The 23,855-nt window shown below is 45.6% G+C and overlaps 10 protein-coding genes across 10 annotated transcripts; 5 read left to right on the top strand and 5 right to left on the bottom strand.

Moving 5' to 3' along the window:
- Positions 1-219: 219 nt before the first annotated feature.
- On the bottom strand, positions 220-1,228 carry VTP01DRAFT_3236 (uncharacterized protein; the record flags this gene model as incomplete). Its single annotated transcript, XM_069381785.1, has 2 exons — positions 220-322; positions 429-1,228. 2 exons carry the CDS (start codon positions 1,226-1,228, stop codon positions 220-222), a joined length of 903 nt encoding a protein of 300 aa, XP_069236883.1.
- A 642-nt stretch (positions 1,229-1,870) lies between these two features.
- On the bottom strand, positions 1,871-3,275 carry VTP01DRAFT_3235 (uncharacterized protein; the record flags this gene model as incomplete). Its single annotated transcript, XM_069381784.1, has 4 exons — positions 1,871-2,220; positions 2,281-3,076; positions 3,145-3,195; positions 3,261-3,275. 4 exons carry the CDS (start codon positions 3,273-3,275, stop codon positions 1,871-1,873), a joined length of 1,212 nt encoding a protein of 403 aa, XP_069236882.1.
- A 797-nt stretch (positions 3,276-4,072) lies between these two features.
- On the bottom strand, positions 4,073-4,469 carry VTP01DRAFT_3234 (uncharacterized protein; the record flags this gene model as incomplete). Its single annotated transcript, XM_069381783.1, has 2 exons — positions 4,073-4,257; positions 4,322-4,469. 2 exons carry the CDS (start codon positions 4,467-4,469, stop codon positions 4,073-4,075), a joined length of 333 nt encoding a protein of 110 aa, XP_069236881.1.
- Positions 4,470-5,045: 576 nt separating this feature from the next.
- On the bottom strand, positions 5,046-6,020 carry VTP01DRAFT_3233 (uncharacterized protein; the record flags this gene model as incomplete). Its single annotated transcript, XM_069381782.1, has 6 exons — positions 5,046-5,107; positions 5,162-5,285; positions 5,433-5,634; positions 5,700-5,713; positions 5,816-5,933; positions 5,986-6,020. 6 exons carry the CDS (start codon positions 6,018-6,020, stop codon positions 5,046-5,048), a joined length of 555 nt encoding a protein of 184 aa, XP_069236880.1.
- A 96-nt stretch (positions 6,021-6,116) lies between these two features.
- Positions 6,117-9,292, top strand: VTP01DRAFT_3232 (uncharacterized protein; the record flags this gene model as incomplete). The annotated part of the gene is made up of 7 exons (XM_069381781.1): positions 6,117-6,363; positions 6,422-6,684; positions 6,747-7,106; positions 7,170-7,495; positions 7,552-8,393; positions 8,453-9,023; positions 9,088-9,292. The coding sequence occupies 7 exons, from the start codon at positions 6,117-6,119 to the stop codon at positions 9,290-9,292; spliced, it is 2,814 nt and encodes a 937-aa protein (XP_069236879.1).
- Positions 9,293-9,526: 234 nt separating this feature from the next.
- Positions 9,527-10,175, top strand: VTP01DRAFT_3231 (40S ribosomal protein uS10; the record flags this gene model as incomplete). The annotated part of the gene is made up of 5 exons (XM_069381780.1): positions 9,527-9,538; positions 9,607-9,653; positions 9,736-9,791; positions 9,860-10,089; positions 10,155-10,175. The coding sequence occupies 5 exons, from the start codon at positions 9,527-9,529 to the stop codon at positions 10,173-10,175; spliced, it is 366 nt and encodes a 121-aa protein (XP_069236878.1).
- A 353-nt stretch (positions 10,176-10,528) lies between these two features.
- VTP01DRAFT_3230 (uncharacterized protein) lies at positions 10,529-12,461 on the bottom strand (the record flags this gene model as incomplete). Its single annotated transcript, XM_069381779.1, has 6 exons — positions 10,529-11,187; positions 11,261-11,803; positions 11,867-12,080; positions 12,139-12,218; positions 12,288-12,328; positions 12,382-12,461. 6 exons carry the CDS (start codon positions 12,459-12,461, stop codon positions 10,529-10,531), a joined length of 1,617 nt encoding a protein of 538 aa, XP_069236877.1.
- Positions 12,462-14,510: 2,049 nt separating this feature from the next.
- VTP01DRAFT_3229 (uncharacterized protein) lies at positions 14,511-16,272 on the top strand (the record flags this gene model as incomplete). Its single annotated transcript, XM_069381777.1, has 8 exons — positions 14,511-14,790; positions 14,858-14,889; positions 14,963-15,031; positions 15,093-15,209; positions 15,271-15,375; positions 15,436-15,691; positions 15,760-16,133; positions 16,216-16,272. 8 exons carry the CDS (start codon positions 14,511-14,513, stop codon positions 16,270-16,272), a joined length of 1,290 nt encoding a protein of 429 aa, XP_069236876.1.
- Positions 16,273-18,489: 2,217 nt separating this feature from the next.
- On the top strand, positions 18,490-20,523 carry VTP01DRAFT_3228 (uncharacterized protein; the record flags this gene model as incomplete). The annotated part of the gene is made up of 2 exons (XM_069381776.1): positions 18,490-19,146; positions 19,219-20,523. 2 exons carry the CDS (start codon positions 18,490-18,492, stop codon positions 20,521-20,523), a joined length of 1,962 nt encoding a protein of 653 aa, XP_069236875.1.
- Positions 20,524-21,002: 479 nt separating this feature from the next.
- Positions 21,003-21,955, top strand: VTP01DRAFT_3227 (uncharacterized protein; the record flags this gene model as incomplete). The annotated part of the gene is made up of 5 exons (XM_069381775.1): positions 21,003-21,036; positions 21,120-21,325; positions 21,511-21,610; positions 21,667-21,802; positions 21,895-21,955. 5 exons carry the CDS (start codon positions 21,003-21,005, stop codon positions 21,953-21,955), a joined length of 537 nt encoding a protein of 178 aa, XP_069236874.1.
- Positions 21,956-23,855: the final 1,900 nt, after the last annotated feature.

Below are 23,855 nucleotides of genomic sequence, written 5' to 3'. Positions count from 1 at the left end.
CCGTGCGTAGTTGCAACTGGTGCAACTGGTGCTTACTTAGAGGAAAAGTTACCATCATAGTTGTAGGGGACAGACGAACGCAATGTTCTTATGACTATATCGATCATCAAACTCTTGAAGTACTGTATCGCCACTGAAATCGAGCTGGATGATACAGCATGTGGTCGTGCCTGCGACAGTCTTTTACTCCTGTCCAACAGAGCGCGGCTTTCTAGGGACTTAATGTTTTGGCATCCCTTTACCGAGCCACTGATTCATGCTCTCATCCACGCATAAGGAACCATCAGGCGTCAAGGCATCCTGCAAATTAGCATTGTATGCCCTGAGCAATCCACAAATTTGATAGAGGGGATCTTGTTGGTGCATATTACGATTAATTCCATAATGTTTGCAAGTTCCTTAACAATCTTAGAATAAGTTTTGCTTACTGGGCAGCGTCAGGGCGACAGAAAACGTGCATCTTCGTTATAAACTTGAAACGCTCGATTGGCATATAGTTACCAAAATTGATTGCCAACAGATTTGGGAATTCATCCCTATGCCAGTAGATGTCATGATCCTCCACTCGAACTGCAGTCATGATAACGAACAGAGCGATGCATATGAGGTACTCTGCATAGGTAATAGGCTTAGATGGGGCTCTGATGCTGGCTGCATGCTCATTGATCGCCGGAAGCACTACTTCTTGGATGTGCGTCTCAGGGATGAAACGCAAAAAGTACTCTGTAGCAGAAGCGAACTCATTAGCTGCTAGGTGAAGTATACAGTGGCCTCTGTACGCTTCTGCTGGACTAGCGCTCCGGACGTCCACAGTGACCTCGCCTTCACGCCAACAATGGTCCATTTCCTCCTCCTCATTATCGCCTGGACCAAACTCTCCGGGGACAAACAAAGCATCCTCCATTAGGTCAATGGTCTCATCTTGCACACTTTCTTGTCTGGAAGTTGCACTGCGAGGTGCCGAACGAGCTGCGGGACGTCCTCCTTCGAAGCGTAGGCTGCTTCCGAGGAGAGACAGCAGTTGATCTGGTAGCTGATAGAGCTTAACGGACCAAGTTGCACGTCCATAGAGACTTGATTCGGCTACAATGTTACCCATGAGCTTAATGCCAGGCCCGTCAAGGACGACAACAGTGCGCAGAGCTTGTATAATAGGCGTCGAGTTCAAAAAGTGTGGTTTAACAGAGACACGGGCGCCAATGGCTAGATGTGCAGACGTACGGGGCATGGTGGAAGTGAACGCGTTGCTAAGACCTTTGTCGAGAAGAATGTGAAGATTTATGCCCACAGGGCAAGACCCCTGTCTCCGAGCTTGCAATGGTGATAATCGTCGGCCTCTCAGGAATACGTCACTTCATTGGCAGCTCAAAAAACCGTTCTTATTGGGTAGAAACCAGTTACCTACAACTGGCCATTAATTGCCACAAAGGCCACTAATTGCCAGTCTGAAATAGTACCCATTAATTAATAAAGGACCAGCTGTTTGCGGTAGAATCCAAGTTCAGCTACCAAACCCAGAACAGCCCGGAATTTCGCCTTGGTATTTTCCAGAATGAAAGAGTATTAAAGCACAAGTTTTCATATTGCAAAAGAACTCTCATATTCAATGACAGAAGCATGATTACTTCATTTCCTTTCCACTACCCCAGAACATTAAAAACTGTGATTAGACAAGGGATACTCTTCATATTACGGAACTCGCGTATCCAGGACGCGATGGAATTTGTACGGAAACCTGGTTTCCTGTTGCAATGGTCAACAAGCAAAACAGTGTAATAAATATCTTGATGATCATTTCGATGCTTCTCGCGGATCGATTGTAACAAACAGAGTAATTTTATTTTTACTGCTTTGATGCTCTTGTAATAGTTTACTTGAAAATCTTGCCATCAGCGAAACCATCGACCTCCCAGGCCATGTACTTGTAGATCTCATCCTTCTTCTCTTCGTATTGGGAAGGCTCGACCTTGGTGAAGTTGTAGGATTCGAAATCAGCGGCGTAGGAAACTTCCTCGGGGATCTCCTGACCACGAACGATAAAGTAACCAGAGATGGCATTGTTGTTGTTGGTGCCGGTTACGACCATGCTGGCGAAAGCGTACTTGCGAGCAAGTTCAAGACGGGCGAAGAAACCGCCAATGAGGTTGTTGGACATGAAGACAAGAGTCAACTCGTCGTTGTATTTGTAGTCGACGCGCCAGATGCTGAAGCCCTCAGGATCTACAGAAAACACGACGTCAGATCAACATCCGATGGATTTAAGAAGCTTCAAACTCTTACCAAAGTTCTCCCAGAACCACTTCATGGCAACATCGGTGTCGTTGTTGCTGTATTGGCGCTTCCAGTCATCCAACTTAAAGTTGCTGGGGGGAAGCAAGTCCAACTTGGACTTGGGCTTGGGTGCAGGCTTGGCTTCTTCAGCAGGCTTCTCCTCCTTCTTGGGAGCCTCCTTCTTCGGCTCTTCCTTCTTTTCCTTCTTCTCCTTCTTGGGAGGAGTGTACTTCAAGGGAGTCTCGCAGAGGATAACGTCACCAAGAGCTTCCTTGAAGTGCTTCTTGTTGACGACGGTGAGGTAGTAACGGGTGACGTTCTTGTATTGGTTGCGGAATTCCTTGTCAAAGATGAGCTTGTAGGGCCATACAAGAGAGGTGACAAGGCAGATATCGGCCAAGGTAATGTCCTCACCAACGAGGTAGGTCTTGGTCAACAAGACCTTGTTGAGGGCATCCATGGCACGCTTGACTCGCTCAACGGCGGCATCAACGTTGGGCTTCATGTAGGGCATGAAACCCATCAAGGGGTACAACCAACCAGCAATGTTAGCGTTGATTTCGTTCTCGGTGAAAAGGATCCACTGCATGATAAGTGCCTTCTCAACAGCATTAGAGCCCAAAAGAGGGGAGTTTTCTTGCTGAGCAGCGGCGTAGTAGGCGATGGCACTGGACTCGAAGAGATCGACGCTGGGGCTGGCGAAGACAGGGATCTTGCCCAAGGGGAACTTAGCCAAGAATTCGGGAGTCTTGTCCTTGGCAAAATCGAAGCCTTCGACGTCGACAGAGACACCGCTGTAGGCAGCCTAGAATATAGCCGAACGATGACAATTAGCATCTTCTCTCAATGGCACGCAAATATCAGTCCACTTACGGCGATCTTGGCGCGAGCAACGCGCGGGTTGTCAGGGTACGACTTGATAGTCTGAATAATTCACGCAGCTTATGAGTCCAGATGTCATGTATTATAGATAGATGCACTGTACTTACGCCGATGGATGCCATTACTGATGGATGGATCGATGGATGAACAAAGTGGAAGTTCTGGAATGCTGCATTTTCATTTCAGGAGTAACACTCCCTCCCGCTCCCAAAATCATTTCTAAAGATGGAAATATCGGCATCACGGTGACAGCTCCGAGCAAACCCGTTGCCGTGGCTGCGAACTTTTAGTAAAAGCAAACAAATGTGACCAAAGATATCGTAAAGTAAATGTATGGAAGTCGATGTACATTTGAAGAGACGTAGTAACTGCTATGTAGCATGCGGTGATGATATGCGAGGTGATATGCAAAATAGTGGTGATCGATTAAAAGCATGAGAGTCAGGAAACTATCGTTGGTTGCTTTCCCTAATTCGATTGTGTCTGTTGTCTACGCAAAAAGCGGCTATTACACTGAGTGGGCTTTGCTTTCGGATCATCCGCAAAAAACTGCTACAGCCATGTAATCTTCTCAGGTGGTCAGCACATAATGGATCCGAATGCACGGTACATCCCGTTTCGCAAGATATTTTACCACATTGAATGCTTCATTAACATCATGTGGCCAAAGTGTTAATTTCTTTTTCTTCTGGAGCAACTAAAGTTCATCTCGTAGTTTCTTGTTTGTTATCCAGAATTGATGGATTTCATATTGCCAATTTGATACAAGCAAAGTGCTTAGCTCGGGTATGATCTTTTCGTTCGCATTAGCCAGCTTCAATAATGGTTTTTGAGAGACTGTGAATCCAAGTTTGCCTCGTACAATTCATCCTTGTCATTTTCTTCTTATATCCAGTTCCATGGATGGTAAGATAGGTTCTTAGTCACAGTTTTCCACACCTTCTTCGTTTGGTATCCTTGGTTGCATCAGAATATATGATGATCGCTCATCCATTGTCAACATCATCACCTCTGGATAAAACGTAGATGTGACCTTGATCTCGATGCCAGCGTTTATCATCAAGACATGCTCTAGATATACAACTTTGCCCGCTTTTGTTTCTGCTAACACCCGCATAAGCTCTGTTGCTCGATTGCTCTTTGTTAATTGATACAGGGAGACACCTGCAACGCTTCTGGGTGCATAACCAAAAGTATTTGAGCATGAACAGCTTGCATAATCCATCCGTGTTCAATATGCACCAAAATTCGTGGTCAATCGCTGCTGATTTATCTGACGATTCGTTGCGCAGTTGCTGTCGAAGCGCGACTGCCATCTTTGATAATCCATAAACTGGTCGTTCTCGACGGGAAAGTACAATGTATTTCCAACCTTTTCCATCCCTGCTGTGCAATTTCTCGTATCATTCCATCCGGATATAGCCTTTGTCTTCGTTTTCTTGCGCGATATATGAAATTCATTTGCTCGTTATCATTGGACGGTTGTTTCAGCTCTCGCAGGATTGTCGTGACGTCAGATGGATGGCAGATGGTTTTAATCGATTTTCTCTCGAGATCCTCCGCCTCGTAGCCCAATATCTTCTTTACTGCATATGCGCAGTTAAACTTATGCCCTTGATGGTCACAACATGCACAAAATCCGCCATTCCTGCAGTTGCTTTTCCTTCTAAATACGTCTGTAATTTGCATTGTCACAATGAGCTTCACGAATTATCGTGTTGATTTCCTGACATTCATCCGTCTCTGTCGCAGAGCTAGGTGGTCCTCCAGAGGGTGCGCGAAACCGGTTTTTACCAGTGTCGCAATTTTGTTGCCGAGAACGCTATCATTTGCGTATGGCATTGCAAAGATAGAACCGTAGGTGCCTTCTGAGTGGTTGATATTTCTAAGGACTAACTGGATGACATGCTAGAGGGCATTACCACGTTCTGATAGTTCGTCATGTAAGTCCCATCTATGGCGTTCGTAAGAAAAGAGACTGTGAATAGTTCAGTGGCATTTATCTTACCTTCCATATTGCGGATGATAGCATTTGGCTGCTCAACAGGGTCAGCGAGAATACCGACAGAATAGTCAATTTTCTCTGATGTCCGAGAAATGGATATAATCGTCAACAAATTTACAAATGGCTGCTGAACCGTCAGTTAGAACGCCGATGATGAATTAGTGTAAATGGCAGTACCTATCCTAATTTGCGATAATTGATAATGCTACATTGCGACTTCTTGCCTTGAATTATGTGGTTCTTGACGCGGTATGCTTCATCATTGTCCGTGTACCTTCTCCGAGATCCAATCGCCACTCGCCTGTGAGGCGCTTGAAGAAAGCAACAGGTTCATCCACCAGCTTCCCGAGTCGAGTAACCTGCCAGCTTTTCGAATTGAGGCATAGATATACATAGGAAGATCATACCGTCGAGCATCCACTACGACCACTGCACATGAGAGGTCGACAGCTCCAACATTAACCTGCGGATTCGATCTAAAAGACCGAGACAAATTAATTTCATATGCAACTGAAAAAACCTTACCCATTAAAATACGCACCTATTCACCAAACGCTACATTATGGACACTATATAGAACCCGGTGCTTGCATACATCCCCGAGTATCGACCTCCGTAATCTGTCGGAAATGGTGTATACGAGCTATTCGGGCCAACGGGTGGTACAGCTTGCATTAGCTGGCACTTCGTAGTATTTTGTCCCGTTGATGGCAAAGGAGCATACGAAGCGGCAGTCGACGACGGTAAATCTGCAATCGGGCCTGCATTGTAATCGCTGTATGAAAATAAGTGATCAGTTGACAGTGATGGAATTGTTACTTCCATACAGTAATGGATTGAACGTAGCTTGGAACTGATCCATACTGTTGGAAAGGAGCAAGGCGAGGTTTATTGGGTGCGGGATTACAAGCAGCTAGAGCACGCTGCATTGCTCCGCTGTTTTCCTCCACAACCTGGCATGCCCAAGAACTACACTTGGGATCAAATTCGAAGTCAAGTTAGAGCCTTTAGAACCTCCAATCAAGCTGCCTCCTCCTCTCTATCTTTCGCAGTGATTAAAGATTTTCACATTGACGCGCGAAAACAACAGATCTACTTTTTGGCCAACAGCTACAATTGTGACGGATGCCTAAGTCGTCAGTTAACACTGTATCAAGTCTCCTATCTTGACAACTTGAACAGAGAAGAAACAAGCAGTGAATTATGTGAGCAATTTATTACTTCAAAATATTCGGATTCAATGCTAATTTGCACTGCGTCAAGTTGAAGATAAGATTACTTGCGAGTGCTGCAAATACATATCATGGTTGTCACAGCAACCGGTTCTCCAATGGAAGGCAGTTTTTGACGAGTATATTACTGCGGGGGAGGATACTGTTGTCAGTGATGGAACACCTGCATACGAAAAGAAGCAGCGGATGACGGCGACAACACAACCTATCCAAGGCGTAACGCAATATCAATGTTGCGACGACATTGTCATGCTTACATACAACGATGCGGTGTATTGCAGCAGATCCGGGAAGGCAAGCTAAAAGGTTATATGTGACATAGAAGCAGCACGGACTAATCCCTTAGTACTGACTAGATTCCTACATTGGTGCCTCAGCGGCCTCCGCCGCGCAGCCAAACATATTTTCCATCACCTGAATTTCTACCTTCCTCGCCATCATCGTCACCGTCTTCTCAAACTTTACATACGGACAAGTGCTCTCCACAAAAGACTATCAGCAACACGGCTACACCTTCCATCCAACGGAATCCATCGAAGCGATGTGTGCGGCTGGATCCAAAACTGGGTGGAAAAGATAACGATTTAATAGCGTTTATACGGGATAGAGATATATGGGTGTCTACGCTCGATGGATACGAAATTCAATTGACAAATTGCGCCTCGCAGACCGAAGGTCCAAACCTCAGCTGTGGTACTGCGGAGTATGTCATGCAGGTAATACCAGTAGTCTGAAAAGCAGATTATCTCTAGTTGTTCTTACGATTCTCTGAGCACTAGGAAGAATTCCATAGATATACAGGCTACTATTGGGGCCCACCCACACACGATGGAAAGAATAGGATCTTGTATTCGGAGACATCAGAGGACTCCGTGGATACGATCTTGATTACAAAACCCTCTATATTGAAAAGCTCCAGTGGGGAGAGTATGCGGTATCCTCGTGCTGGTCGAGCAAACGCAAGAAGCGAATTATGCATTGTGGAGTTTGGCCCTGTGCAAGAGAATATCGTACTGATCAAGAAACTATGGAATAACTCTCTCAGCAAGCAATTTCCTTGGGTTGAATATATTCCTCGATTTGGATGGCTTCCGGATGGAGAAAGGTTAGCGTATCTTAATTTTAAGTGTGATACACTTTGCTGATATTTATAGCTGCAAGCATATGGGTGCAGATTTTATCAAGGGACCAAAAGAAAAGTATGGTTATTCGCATATTGACGATGCAGTTCACTGTCGATAAAACTGAGGACGACAACAACGATCATGTTCCAATCGAAGTTCTTTGGGAGGAGACTTCACATGCATGGGTCAACGTTTCGGATGCATATTATTTTCTCAAGAAGCCAAGCAAAAGTGGAAAACTGGAGTTTATTTGGAGCTCTGAATTATCTGGTTATCGGCATTTGTACCTGGTGACCAAGGATAAAGTGGATGGAGCAATTCGGCGGAGACAGCTAACTTTTGGTGAATGGTGCATCAGTGATTATCCTATCTACGTCGATGAGGAAAGGCAACTGGTGTACTTAATGGCAAAGAAAGATACCCCTGTCGAGCTTCATCTTTACGTTGTGCATTTTGGCGGCGAGGACGTTACCAGCATTGAACGGCTAACAGACCTTGGATTCAGTCATATGGCGACAGTAGACTCGTCTGCGAATATTGTTATCGATTGCTTTTCGAATTTACACCATCCTCCATGTATCGCTATTCGGTATCTTGAATTTCACACCAACTCTCGACTTCCGCGCGTCGCTAGCGATAAATCTACACTTCTCTTCCCCATATCTACTACCGGTTTAGATATCGACTTGGCACAAGATCCTCCAGCAGATCAGACTTACAACGTGTATGCCTATCAGCTACTTGCCAGTTCCAATCCGTCTGTATCACCACTGTCCAACCTTTCATTGACAGCGGCCATAGAGTCAGGAGAAACAAGGAATGCAAAGCTGCAGCCAACGCTGCACAGAGGAGAAATATTTTCATTCACAAACATTCATGGTAATATATTTTACGGTCGAATTATCCTTCATCTTGACGGAATCCGTTTACTTGCTTAGGCGTTGAGCTATATGGATACCTGTATAAACCAAGAAACTATCAACCAGGACATAGTTACCCGACGATACTGCATATCTACGGGGGACCCAAGACGCAAATGGTTACCAACGAGTACAAAGTGCCACGGATCCAGCGCTATCTCATGTCTATCTATTTTGGCTTCGCTGTTGTGGTCATCGACGGACGAGGTTCCAGCGATCGTGGACTTGAGTTTGAGTCATACATCAGCGGGCGACTGGGCCTGGTTGAGATTGAAGATCAAGTATCAGGATTGCAATATATCCATGATGCGAAGATTGGGGCGGAGCCTACAGCAGACAATAGACTTGAAAGCGTTGTTGATATGGCAAGAGTGGCAATTACTGGCTGGTCCTACGGTGGATATTTGAGCCTCATGGGTTTAGCGCAACGGCCGGATGTGTTCAAGATTGCAATTGCTGGAGCTCCTGTGACACAGTGGGAGCTTTATAATTCTGCATACACCGAGCGGTACATGGGTCTTCCATCAGAAAACTCGAAATTATACAATGATAGCAGCGTTTTGAATTGGATAGATAGGTTTCCCGATAGGTAATGTACATGCGATCGTTTACTTTCGTTACATACTGACCCGAAAGCTTGCATTACCTAAAAGCGAGCATCGACTGCTTATAGCGCACGGCCTTATTGATGAAAATGTACATTTTACAAACACAGAGCTGTTGGTTTCCAATCTAGTTAAACACAACAAGCCGCACTACCTGCAAGTATATCCTACGGAAAAGCACGGTTTACGGCATGCGAGTGTAAACGAGCATTTTGAAACTTTGATGTTCTTTTGGCTTTTGAATTATCTTTAGATCCATGAATGTAACAGAAATCACATATACCAATTGTTATCTCAAGACATTGATAAATTATTTTCACTCTTGCGTGTCCGGATAACAAATTTGTATTTGCAGGTCAAAGGGTCGTCGGCTTTGTCCATCCTGTTACCAGATTTGGGTGGCTTTGGGGAAAAGTTTTTCGATTTGGGTATTAATCGCACTCAGGCTCTGAGCAATTGAACTCCCTCTCTTTTTTTCTCATTGACCATGTCTGCTGCTGTACGTAATGTTTAATGTTCACACAATGTGCTCGCAAATGGCTCAAGCTCGTTCCTGCTGATGTCTAGCTCAAGTCTGCGCAGAAGCCCGGTTTGGAAGAACAAGCCCCCGTCAAGTAAGTAACTTTTTTGCGGTGACCGCGCTGGTCTCGTGGAATGAAGGGCTTAACGAAATTTGTTTTTTCTTTCTTCACAAAGGATCCACCGTATCCGTATCACCTTGACCTCCCGCAACGTTAAGAACTTGGAGAAGGGTATGAATGTCGTGGATTTGAGGGCGATATTTATCCAAACGTGAAACGCTAAAGATGATCAAATCTAGTCAGCGCCGACTTGATCCAGCGTGCCAAGGACAAGCAGCTCAAGGTCAAGGGTCCCGTTCGCTTGCCCACCAAGGTCCTCCGCATTACCACCCGCAAGTCTCCTTGCGGTAACGGTTCCGAGACCTTTGACAAGTTCGAAATGAGAATCCACAAGCGCTTGATCGATTTGCACTCCCCCTCTGAAATCGTCAAGCAGATCACTTCCATTTCCATCGAACCCGGTGTTGAGGTAAAGTAAAAACAGTTCTTGAAAGATCCAATGCAAATGCTGATGTATAATTTGATCACATCTAGGTTGAAGTTACCATTGCTTAAACAATTTTCATCGTTTAAATACACATTGTTGAAGCATTCAATATCACGATCTACTTGTGTTTTTTACTTTTGGTCGAATATTTTATTGGTGGTGCCTGGAATAATTATTATGATTGATTCCAATTTATCAGAGGTATATCGATGAATGGGAAAAAAAGAAAAAGAAGAGTTCGCAACCAGCACGAAAGTGAAGACTATACAAAAGAGTACATAGAAGGGGAGGAGGACGTTAAAAAAGGAATACAATTGTAGTAAGAGGAGGAGAGGGAATGGTTGAAAGTATAAAGAGAACGGAAGAAGTTTAAAAAAGGCTAAACTAAAGCGCACAGCAGAGAAGAGATAGAGCAGGAAGTTTAGGCAACAGCCTTTTCTTCAGCTCCAATTTCGTTAACTTTCTTGCCTGCCGCGGCAGCGTCGACTTCGGCGCGGGCACGTTCAATTTCTTCACGGTGGGCTGTAAGGTAACCTTCGTAGTCAAGCTTGGTAACGATGATGGGACCTTTGAAGATAACTTCGAGCTCTTCGAGAGAGAGACCCTTGGTCTCAGGAGCAAAGAGGATAATCCAGACCAACATGATAATACCAATAGCTGCATAGACGAGATAGGTACCCCAGGTGATCTTGTCCATCAAGACAGGTGTGACCTGGCCGACAAGGATGTTTGCGCACCACAACAGAGCAGAGGCAAAAGCGAAGCCCTTGCTACGGATTCTGAGAGGGAACATTTCTGCAATGTAGATCCAAGCAACAGGTGACCAAGTGGTACCGTAGAAAGCGACAAAAATAAAGATAAACGCAATGACTGCATTGGCTGCTTCGGGATGCTCGCTCATGTTGATAACATGACTAAGGTCTGCCTCAGACCATTCGACGTAACCACAACCACCATAGAGACCAGCCATGAGGATGAAACCGATGCACATGCCGGTGGAACCGATAATCATGAGCTTGATGCGGCCAAGCTTGTCGACGAGCCACAAACCAGGCAAACAGAATATGACCATGACAGCATCTATTATTTTTGCCAATTTAGAATTAGTACCGGGCTTCAATTATTACTCGGCATAAGTGGTTTAAAAACTTACAGTTGACACCGTTGGCAAGCAGTGAGAGTGAGCCCTTGAGACCGGCCTGCTGGAACATGAGAGGAGCATAGTACATGATGACGTTGGCACCGGTGAGCTGCTGGAAGACGGCGATGGAGCAACCGATCCAAAGAATACGAGAGTTTTTGCGGTCAGCAAGCATAGTCCAGTAGTTGGTGACAGCAATGTTGTTTTCAAGTTCGACGTTATCTTTAATTTCCTGAAGTTCCTGAAGCACGTAGGCATGCTGCATGTTGCCCTTGCCGTGGATACGTGCCAACACACGATGAGCTTCCTCGTAGCGACCCTTTTCAACCAACCAACGTGGGGAACGAGGCAAGAAGAAGGGAGCGGTAGCGAGGACGATTGCGGGAATAATCTGGACAAGGTAAGGGATACGCCAGGACCAGTCGTTGGTAATGTTGTTTGTGCCATAGTCGAGCCAGCCGGATATCAACATGCCGATATCGATCATGAGCTGCTGGAAACCAACAAGGCGACCACGGATTTCCTTTGGAGCCAATTCTGCGTTGTACATGGGAGCTGGATTTCATACAAAGTTTCAGTCTGTGATACATTACGTAAACTGATGATATGCAAACTTACAGAGGACGGAGCAGGCGCCCACGGAAAGACCAGAGATGAAACGGCCGATAAGTTGCATTTCGATGTTCTGCGATGCACACTGGAGAACACCGCCGACGATGAAAACTAAAGCTGAAATCGCAATACTGTCACGTCGACCCCATCGATCAGACATCCAACCAGCGATCAAGCATCCAAACACAGCACCGGTACCCATCAGAGAGTTCAATGCGCCCTGAAATAAAAGACGAATGTTAGCTATGGTTACTGTTGCCACTGCTTTTCGATCTTACCTTGAAGGCTGGAGTTAATGGCGCAAAATACTCGGCAAATGGCTGCATTGCCATGACACCACTGGTGACACCGAAATCGTCTATGAAGCATAGCGGTAAGCATCTTTGCTCGCTTCGATCCGAAGATAGAATATCTGATTAAAACTCACAGCCAAACAAGAGACCGCCCATGGCGGCGAAGGCAGTGTTGCTAAATGGATCGGTCAGACATGTGCTTGTATGCATGCAAGACAGGTAACTTACACATATAGCAAGAGTCCTGCATCAGATTTGATGCTTGGATCTCCCTTGCCAGAATCTTTTGCGACGACAATGGGCGCCATGGTCGTTCCTCGTTAATGTGGAATATAAAAGAAGAAGGAGAAGAAGAAGGAGAACAAGTAACAAGAAGAAGATGAAAGTCGATCATGATATTTATATACTGTTTAATCAAATGGTTTCCCGCGCGCGCAAAAATTGCCCCGTTTGGATCGATTGGGATCTGGATGGAGAATTTTCTGCGTGCGGGGGAATCTGTCTCAATTTCCCCACACTCTCCAAAACGAGCAAACGTCATGCGTGAGGTCCCTCTAGAATCTTGCTGTAGCCCCGGAAAATTTGACTTGTTGGGATTGGCTCCGAATTCCCCGTTTGGGTGCTTCGAAGACATACTCTCCTTTCCATCTACACATCTCTTGCTTGGGCTTCTTCTTCTAGCACCCTGTACTGTACTCGTCGTACACTCATATTCTTCTCAACATTGAACCAATCACCACTGCCGTTGGAAGGGGCACTGAATAATTACTACAAGCCAGTATTGACCTCGTCGAATGATTTCTTTGCGCCGTCTCAAAGTGCCCTTTCTCCTTCTTTCACGCTCACGTGAAACCTTGCTAGCACAGGCTCTTGTTTTCCGTGAGATACCTAACCCTGCGGCCACCTGCTTCGACTTACGTAAGGCAAAGTTTCCGTGCTAATCCGCCTTCATATCTCGTTGCTTGTAGATGGGCAAACGGACGGAAATGTGACCTTGCACGCAGCTAGTTAGTATTCTAAGCAGGTCACCGACATATTTTTCCGTGTGCTGATAAAATCAGCCAGGTATCGAGTCTCACTTTGTACAAGGACAAGCGTCAGACAAAGTGTTATCTAGCGGAGTGCACCTCAACCATGTACAACCAGCCTCCATCCTGAAAAACTCCGTGTGCTTCAAACCATCAAGGAAAGATCACTTAGGAAATCAAGTGAACCTGTTCCGTCGAACAAAATTGTCGGACTACATAGTGATTCAATGGCATGGAAGATCCAGATATTCCGTTTGCAGAACAACGGACATCTACGACAGGGACTCGCGTTATGTAGGAGATCACGTCACACGTCAACAGGTGAAGTCTTACGATGCATGCTTGGCATCTGGAAACGTAAATGTCAAGTTGATCTATTCTGATTGGATGTTTGAGTGTTACAATACTATACTGCTGTCGGCAACACCCGCGCTCCTTCGCACGGAAAGGGCAAATGCTCCTAAGAATAAAGCGGTGCTTTTTCTCCGTAAAAGCTTCTAACGTGCAGAAGAGAAGGGCTTGCAAGCTGCTTCATTGTTTAAAAATATCTACGTCGGTCGAACGCGGATCCAGTTCGATTGTTTGTATTCTATATGCGGCAATAATCATCAATTTATTTGCTACTGTAGTTACGTACTCAACTCCAAGTACCATCAAAGAAACTGGGGTCCCTCTATCGATCATTAATGCCCAAGCCATTTACATTATGTATGCCCCAGTGATTTAAGTGCTTCCCGTGGAAGTATTACCTGGAGCACTCCACTCCACTTGGCCATATATGTTGGAAACACACTCTATCCAACCATCTTATCACAATATCCTCATAGCTAGGAAGTATGGAACTTGATATATAAAATAAGCAGTAAAATGAGACAGAATATCAGAGCACTGGGAGATATGATATGGACTTGAAAGATAAGAGCTATGGGCAATCCACTACTGGTACCGGCTTCAGGACGTGCCATTCATCTTAGTACTACATATGAATGCGCCCAATATACGTGGAAGGCGGTGCGATGGTATAGGACAAGCTGGATGACACGCTCCTTCGCTTCGCCCTACTGGAGCTAAGTTCTTACACTTTAGCTAGACAATATAAAGACCTTAGATATTTATCAAAGTCTAAGCGGTAAACTTAATTATTACATATGTATAGTTCTATTTGACTAAAGTTCTATCTGATAGCGACTGTGTTAATGCCAGTACTAAGTGAACAAGCCACAGTCTAAGCAGGCAGGCGGACTCTCGAGAAAGCGGGCAGGGATGAGAAAGAAATTCACGCGAGTAGCAAAGTTTCGCGGATAGACATTTTATAGAAAGAAGAAGAAAATGTTCCGTTCTGCAGCCGCGAGATTCGCCAGTAGACGATCGACGGGTGTCATTCGACGAAGCTACTCCAGCACGCATTCCGACAAAACGAGCGCGGAAGTGCACAAACTCGCCGAAGAAGCACTTGCTCAAAAGACTGGCGTCAAGAGCAAAGCAACGCTTCCCAAGGGCGACAAGAGGCCAGCCAAGGCTGCCGGCGAGGGAGACGGTCATTGGAAGGCCTACGCCGTAGGTGCAGGTGCTGTCACTGGTGCCGTGCTCGGTGGTCTCTTTTATTACGGTAGGTTTGCGTGCAACAACAGCTGCGAATTCAGGCGATTGACTCTAGATCGTGCTGCTTCCCCAAGGACGACCATTCGATGACGGTCGAGAAGACAAGGTGATTGGAACGACAAACAAAGAAAGGCGACCGTATATATTAATATGGAGGGTCTACTCTACGCAATATATAGTACGTAGAAGAGAATGCTTTCTTGGCCTCATATCACCGCTGTATCGACCGTTACGAAGAGTTTAAAAAGGTAAAAGGGAAGAAAGCAGGATTGCTATCCCATCAAATATGTGCTCATTAGTTACCCACAGAAACTTCACGAACCCATGTGGGATAAGCTGCTTCCCGATCCTTTGCCAGAACCTTACCGCAGACCTTACACTTTGGTTATCAACTTGGACGACACTCTTGTACATTCTACCTGGGATGTAAGTTGACTCTAGAAGTCTCGCAGTGATTATGCAAGACGCTTAAAATATGTATCTGTAGAGAGAACACGGCTGGCGCCATGCCAAGCGACCTGGTGTCGACTATTTCCTGGCCTACTTGTCCCAGTTCTACGAAATTGTAATTTTCACCTCCCAGACTTCCATGGTACGGTTCACCTAGAGCAAGAATGGCTACATAGCAGCTTTGCTAAATGCAACATTGTAGAATGCCATCCCTATTCTGGAATCCCTTGATCCTTACAACTATGCCATGTACAAGCTTTTCCGTGAATCAACACGCTACGTCGATGGCAAATACATCAAGGATTTGTCTCACTTGAACCGTGATTTGAGCAAAGTTATCATTATGGACTCCAACCCTGATGCTTTCTCTTTGCAACCAGAGAATGGCATCGCTTTGCGTCCCTTCACGGGTGATCCCAACGATAAAGGTCTTTTGGAATACATTCCATTCTTAGAAGGTAGAGGATCATACCACCGTATGTTTGTTGTTGCTGTTGCGATGGTTTAACATTATCATGATACGTAGCTGTTGCATTGACCAACCCCGACGATGTCAGACCTGTGTTACAAAGTTTCGAAGGCAAGTCCATTCCGATCGAATGGGCTAAAAGAGAGAAAGCAATGAAAGAGCTGCATATCAAGCAGTGGGAGGAGGAGCAAAAGAATAAGCCCAAGAAGCGCAACCTTGGCTCGTTGCTGAGCAGCGGCGCAGGTCAGCCAGAAGGTCCCCCTCCTACCTATTTAGAGCAAATGCGCAAGCACGTTCGCGAGGCTTTTGCTGCTGAGCAGGATCAAATGAAACGCCAACAGGAAGAAATGAAGAGAGAAATCGAAGAGCAAAAGGCAAAGATGAAGGAAATGAAGATGACCGTGTGGGACTTGATGACCCAGGCAACATCTGTAAGTGTGCGCGTGTGCCCAAAAAAAAGAAACACTCCCACTTTGCTAACGAACGAGCCGCACTCGCGTATTGCTAATGTAGGGTCAACCGCTTATGCCTCCCCCTGGTCAGGACTCGCAACAGCAGTCAAAGCAGTAAATATTGAAGATTGCGAAAACAATAAAAGTCGAAAAATATCAACAAAAGAGTCAAAACATATGGAGCGAATGTTTTTCATCGCACTGACCACCTGTATGTCATTCAGCGAATACGGCGATCCCCCCGCGCCTCGCCCACAACATACACACATCTACACACACATACAAAGAATGCGCGCACCGCATATAATGTTTGTCATACGGAAGCATGGTGCTAATTTTGTGTGTGTGCTATGTATGCGCCAGTGGCATATGCCTTCAATGTTATATGTAGCACATGAGAAAAAACTACTTTTGCTTTTCCATCACATGCAGAGCAACGGCAGCAGAGGAGGAGGAGGAGAAGTCTACACCATCCTGGTGGGCAAAAAAAGAGAGAAAAGCCAAGGAAACAACAGAGGGACGGTGGTACTCAGCCAACCATTGATCATGCGCCCGGGCCAAGTCCATGGTTATCTTTTTTCTTTCTTGCTGAGAAAACTAGAGACCTCCTCCCCCCAAATTGGTTCAGCATGCAGGACAAAGGCGGCTCCATCGTGCAGACAAGGCGTTTCATTTTCAGCACTATCGAAAAAGAGAATGCGCCACAAGGGCCTCTTGACTATCCTGTCGGAAACTCGTTTCGAGCTTGCAAAGGGCGGGGCAAGCAACCCCCGATTTTCGCGTGCCTTTCTCTTCTCCTTCTCCTCTCTTGCTTGCTTTTTGCCAGTGAGTAATGAGAGGGGATGATGTGCGGAGGGAAAGAGGTGCCATGTGCATTGAAACAAGCACACACATAAAAGCAGATCTTGCTATTACGGTGTGAGACAGGGGGTAAAACGTTTTATTTTGTTGCCACGCAGAAAAGAAAGGACCTCGGATCTGCAGTTGCTTGGTCGGTCGGTCTGTTTTGCAATGTTTGGGTAACAGCAACATGGCGTAATTCATTTGACCATTCTTGGGTACACCAAACATGAAACACATTTCACAAAACTCTCAATGGCGTTGTAGCTATATTTGGATACCGGTTCGCTGCACTCCACCCAAGCTTGAAGATCTCCTCTTGCTTTTTATATGTGTGCTTCTTGTATTTATCTCGGCAACAATTCGAGACAGACGAAAGTGACGAAGAGAACAGACGTTCCTAAACATCATTGCAGCAACAACATAAATATCTGGTGACCAGTGTCAATTCCAGCGAGATAAAGAGAGAGTGAGGAAGGAGAGAGGGAGATTCTGGTCATGTCACAGATTGTGGAGCCAGCGAGTGGAAAACGGATATTCCGAGTTGCAAGGAAAAACGCGCTGTGTGCATGTGGGTGCCGCCACCCAAGCTCCTGGATAATGCCCTGCCAATGGCCTGTTCGGTACCTTGGAACCGATGATCATCTAAGAAACGAACAAATCAGGTTTTTGTTTGCTCGTGGTGAACTTGTTGGTCTTGTAGAACCTGTTACCTACAGAATATTCTCTCTTGCATTTGATTTCATGGATCAAAGCTTATTTGCAGCAGCAACGCAACCCCGATCTTGTTTGATGATATCGCAATGAGAGGACATGCAAGGGCTCTTTGCTAACATTTGTGTGGCAACCTGTTTTTATTTTGGGTGAGTTGCCAAAAAAGACCACTCCGGAACTGGATTCCGGCCGGAAATCCCGATTGTCGTTTCTTGGGGGCAGATGGGCATGCTGAGAAATAAGTGCAAAAACCTGATTCTATTGCGCGTGTATATGTGCGTGTCCGCGCCAAAAAAAGATATCTAAAGTTATTGTTTTGCCACACGTATTCTGCTTCGATTGAGACTAGAAGCAAAGTAAGTGCTCCTTTCTGCAAGTCCCTTGCCTGCCGGCCACCACGATAAAGTGGAAAATGATGCAACGCCAAGGAAATAAACTGCAATTGCTGCATCCATCAGGCGAGTTTCTATACAGGATTTCAAACAGTAAAGGGGAGTTGAGAGAGGGGAGGGGGAGCAAAGGGGGGTCGGAAACGACGGAGGCGGATGGGGGTTTTCTTGTGCTGTCCAGCTTTTGAGTCTAGCTGTCTTGGACAATGGCTTTCCACCTGACCGAGTAAGCCTATACTTACCACCCAACCCCCAAACTTGGCTTTAATCCCCCATCTCATTTAAACAAGAAAACCAAGTTTTTTGCTAGTTGTCTCTTTTTTCTTTCTCTCTTCAATCCCTTTCAACTGTTGCCAATACGGTAATATATGGCGGATACGTTGCTGTACACCATGAAGGATTTTAACACCATCGGCTCTGGCGTAGCACATCCCGCTATGCATCTTGCTTCATCGAACGGGCATTCACTTCCGCGCTCTCCTGATCCGACCGCGAACGCTCTGCAAGAAGCCGTTGAAACTGGAAATCGCTTCCAGACTTATAGCAACCAGCTCCCGCCTATCAACACTGCGCTTACTGTTTCAACATCCTCAACAGATGCCGCTGCTGCTCCAGCGACGCCGCAACCACAATTGAAGCCGGATGATTTCGAACAGCAAGGGATCCTGAGTCATCTGCAGCCGGAGGACAGTCTCCACTCTCGCCGCTCTATTTCTGGCGATAGCTCATCCTGGATGCAACTAGACTCGGTCTCCAGCAGCACCACCTCGTCCCAGAGAGAAGCCATGCAAATGCTGTACCATCAAAGCCTCGGCCAGCCTACTCCTTCACCCTCAGGCTCTCTAGGGAAATCTAGAAAAGCTCGGTTGCCTTCCACGAGAGATATGCATGTGGAAAAGAACACAGAAGGCAAACCACCTTATTCTTACGCTACCCTTATCAAATACGCCATTGAGAACAGCGAGCATAAAAAGCTGACTTTAAGCGAGATTTACCAATGGGTAATTGAGCACTACCCTTACTACGGCACTGCTGGCACGGGTTGGAAGGTTTGTTTTATTTTTTTCTGAAAAAATTTTGGGTCAATTGGGACTAATCTAAATGGGCGTAAAAAATTGCAGAATTCTATTCGCCACAATCTTTCCCTCAACAAAAGCTTTGTCCGCGTTCCACGACCCATCAACGAGCCCGGAAAGGGATCTTACTGGACTATTGACTACAATGCAGCCGAGAACGAACAACGTAACAGGCAGTCCATGGCCATGCGTGGCCGAAGCAGTCGCTCCGGAAGTGATCCGGCGCCGTCCCCTTACCGACCCGAAGTCGTCTCTACACAGCATATGCAAAACCGAAGATTCCGCGATGGTCGATCGTTATCCGCCGATGTATCTGCCACAGCGAAGTCTGCTGCTACCGTTGCTGCTAGATGCTACTATCCACAATCTGCAGCTGCAGCAGCACCTAACCAGCATTACAACGTGAACCGCCACTACCACGCGCATCCAATGCAAAGACCTGCTGGCATGTCAAGAGGGCACAGCGGGCCTTACAACGCGCATTACGATATGTGTATTGGCAACGTTATGCCTCACCATCATCACCACCACCACGCCCATCAAGCACACTGCCCAGCTCAGCAGCAAGATCATCGTGGTATGGAACCAACAACACCAGTGCCAGGCTCAGCATCTTCCATGTACGCTGTCGCTGCGGCCACGGGAAACAATCCCTACAACTACACTGCATACGGCTACGGATCCGCGCCTTGTCCGACACACGCTGCAAATGGCATGAACGATATCCAGCAGTCGTTTGCAGCCAGACACCCAGCTGCTTTATACCCACATTCACCGACTACTCCATCCGGAGCCATTCAGCAGCAGCCTCAGCAGCAGCAACAACAACAAGCACATCAGCAGCACCAGCAACAACAACCACATAATCAACAGCAACCACAACAGCAACAGCAGCAACAGCAGCCGCTGCTCACGCCTCCATCGTCTTCACCCACCAGCTCTATGAGCTGGAGCACGAATGATACCATTGCTCATCAGCATTCGCAGCACAGTCAATATACCCCTCGCTTGCTCACCGTGCCCGACCGTCGGCCTGATGGTACCCAGTTTGCATACAATCAAACTCAACAAGATCATTTCAACAATGCAGTCGCTGCTGCAGCCGCAGCCGCTGCTGCTGGCATAGCATCGCCGCAACCTGGGTCACCGGCAACAACTGGCAACACTAGCGGCAACAACAACGGAAACAACAATAATGGCAACAGCGCTTCATCGCCCGCATCGCCAAGCAGTCTGCAGTGGTCCTACCATCATCATCCTATCCAACACGACGCAAAGCAAATAGCCGACGCTCAAGACAATAATAAGCTCAACCAAGGCTCCTTTGCCAACTGGCAAGGTGTTATGTAAAATCCCCAATCCCCGCATGAAAACATGTATACTGTACGTATGTGTGTGTGTATGTGGACCAGCAATTACCTTGTTGTACAATCTAGTAACCTGTCCAATCTGCATCCTCGCAAAAATATTGTGTGATTTTTCTTTTCCCTTCTCTTCTTTTTTTTCTCCCCTATATATCCCACGTTACCTCTCTCTCTTTCTCCCTTGTGTGTTTTTCTTTCTGCTTTTGTTGTAGTTTTATGGCTTGCTTCCTGCTTCCTGTGTTTCTTCTATCTGTGCACGATTAAAAAAAGATGACCATCTATACTTTTCTTTCTCAGCGGCGGAATTTTATTTCTTTTGTTGGTTTACTGTATTTTTAAAACAGTTGTCGTTTGGAGCATAAAATTGCACCACAAACAAGGCAAATTTAAACTAGTGGAATACAATTAATAAATATTCTTGCCATATTGGTTCAAATTTGCCATGTAGCGCAGTTGCTCCAAACAATGCCAACCCGATATCAATCAGTAAAAATTCCAGGTACTACAGGCTTGTATCCGTTTTTACTTACAGAATCATCTAAAGAGAAGCAGTCTCAATATTAGTACTTTGATAATATTCAGAATCCAGGATGAACTGCAAAGCTTACCGTAAAAACCTAAACCATTTCGGGTCCCACATTCGCAGTGGTGGATTGATTTGGTCTACAGAAGGCTTGGGGGCGACCAAAGCCCTCCCAGACTTTTCTTGCAATAAAGTACATATTCTTCGAGGCATTGGTGTCCCTATTCCACAGCATTCCACAGGTTTGGCAATCCAGGATGCCATGGTGAGTAACACCGTCCTCCGTCTTCAGCATCTTCAGAGATTTTGACATGCAGCTATGACAAATCTAAAGTCGTCATGAATAAAAGAGACTGAGTATTCTACCAGTGATTCATCATAAATGATAAAGTGCCCTTACTTGTGATGTGTTGTATTCGCTGATAGTCACGAGTGCGATTTCTCCTCTAGCTTCTCTTCTTTGGAGCATACCACAATGCCGATTTTTATAGCTCGCAGCGTATTACAGGCACAGACTTGTCCAATTCATACTGGACATACGATACAACCCGTCGTTGAAAATTTTCGACGATGTGATTTGTATACGCAGTTGCTAATTCCTTGCAGGCAGCGGAAAGGATGTCACTGTAACCTGTGACATTCAATGGATATCGAATATCTGGATGGAGAGCCGAGAACGAAGCCCAGAATCCGTGTTCTCCGGAGAAACTGCTTGGGAACTTTGTATTTGTGTTCGATACAGGTAAGCGTAGGATGAGCTGGCACACGGAATACCAGAAGTTTTGTCCAAATATGTACGTCGGGATGCTATTCTGACTATGCGAAATAAAATAGCCATTTACGACGACACTGGCCCTCAGCATCGCCTGGCCGAGCCAAGAAGACTTCTGGGTGATTGCATTTTTCAATTGCATTTGGTATTCTGGTGTGAAACGCTCATGATCTTTGCCAAACTTTCAATAATGCGCTCTTTTATGTTTGGCTTTGTTGACGCTGAGTTTGAGTGTCCACCTTGACCACAAGAGGCACATATAGATCCAGCATTGCTGTTGGCATTTGCCGCGTGGCGTGCAGCTTGGCCATCTTTCTTTTGCCTTTTATGTTTTGCGTCGTCTTCTGGATCCATACGTCGCTTTTTCCCAACTAGAAGAAAGTCAGAGCTTGTTCGACATCTCATACTTTTCAAGACTTACCCCTACTGTCATCCTTGTAAAGAATGCATTTCACGATCTTCCTCTTCTGTGACTTTTTCTTCAACTTTTTTAGCCTTCTTTAATGCTACAATCAATAACGCGGGATATAGAGCTATTCCAATAGATAGAAATATGGCAGATATAGTTTCAAGAAGCTCATAGTCTTCATCAATGGAAAAAAAATGACGAAGGAAAGAAAGTGAAGCGGAAATCAATATAATCCGCAGCATGTAATCCATTTTTGGGGTGAATCAATGTTTCAGTGTGCGTGTCTAAGTCCAAAAACTGTGCTTTACGAAAGCGATCTGAAAGGACGAGAACTGCATGGACCAAAATGATTAAATGTTGTGCGAACGCATCCATATATAAGCTCGAAATACGTCAGGCGGATATGCATGTAGCTGCCTTAATACTTCAGCTTATTCTGACAAGGACGAACCATATACAGATTATTGCTTGCCTTTCAATACTTCTTTCGCATCCAAAGGAGACGGCGAGAGGATACCAGATTTTCTTGTGAAGCTTGAAGTGACACGGGTTTTTGTCTGCGATGCTGTGGATGTCCTCTGACATGAAGCAGGTTACAATAGAGAATAAGGGTATGGAGGGCTGATTCATGGATGGTTATTGTTGTCATGTTTGACAAATGCTGGAATATTATTGCCAGTACAACACTGACAACGATTAGTTGAATCGTATTTAGATCAACATATCATACTTGTATCAAATGCTTGACTCTTATTTCTTTGTGGGCGAACTCTGCTTGTAGCTTTCTGATACTTTAAAGGAACACGAGTCAAATTTGAAGCACAGCGGACATCTCATATCGTTCCAGTATGCATGGTCATTCGATATAGTTGCCATCCTGTACTGGTACCGTCGATCCATGGAAAACAAACACCCTTCAACCCTAGGTTCGTGGATGCTTAAAAATTGATAATTAATCACGAACCAAATATATCCCTTTGCGGAAAAGGTTTCTACCGGGCTGCGGAGCAGGCATAATTCAGAATCAAACAAGTGAGAAAATAAACAGCAAAAGTAGCGCTGCACGGACGATTGTTATGGAAGTAGCGAGATAAAATGTATGTGACTTTGCGTGGAATCGAGATCTGCCAGAGAAATTGTCAGGAAGTACTGTCACCTAGAGTATTTTTCTATTAGTTCCTTATAATAGAAAAAAAGCGCTCCCTGCGACTCTGCGCATGACAGAAATTAAAAGTTGGTGCCACATGCGTGACAGCCTTCATGATAATATACCGCATAGCGATCGTGAATGGAACTGGTATTGTTAGAAATCCATTAAACATCGAAAAAGAGGGCTTCACAGATTCTTTGTCATAGACGATTTGACAGGAGGTATTTATAATATTTCAGAAATAAATGACGTTAGAAACCTCTAGCTCACAACAGTATTAAACTATACCCGCTACTGGTTCCTTAAGCTGCTTACCTGCATTAAGCAAACCCTTGCTGCAATTTCAGTCAGCAGCTCGATCGCGTCAAGCGTCCCTGCGAGTTAGCCTACGTCTAAAAAGAGAATATCAACTTGTTTACCAGGCACAGAGGCGGGAAGGGTAGCCCGGGTGCTGTATGACTACA

Source organism: Rhizomucor pusillus (assembly GCF_041956525.1).
Source record: "Rhizomucor pusillus strain CBS 183.67 unplaced genomic scaffold VTP01scaffold_15, whole genome shotgun sequence".
In the NCBI taxonomy this organism is placed as follows: domain Eukaryota; kingdom Fungi; phylum Mucoromycota; class Mucoromycetes; order Mucorales; family Lichtheimiaceae; genus Rhizomucor; species Rhizomucor pusillus.
This window is presented reverse-complemented; position numbering and strand designations above follow the sequence as displayed.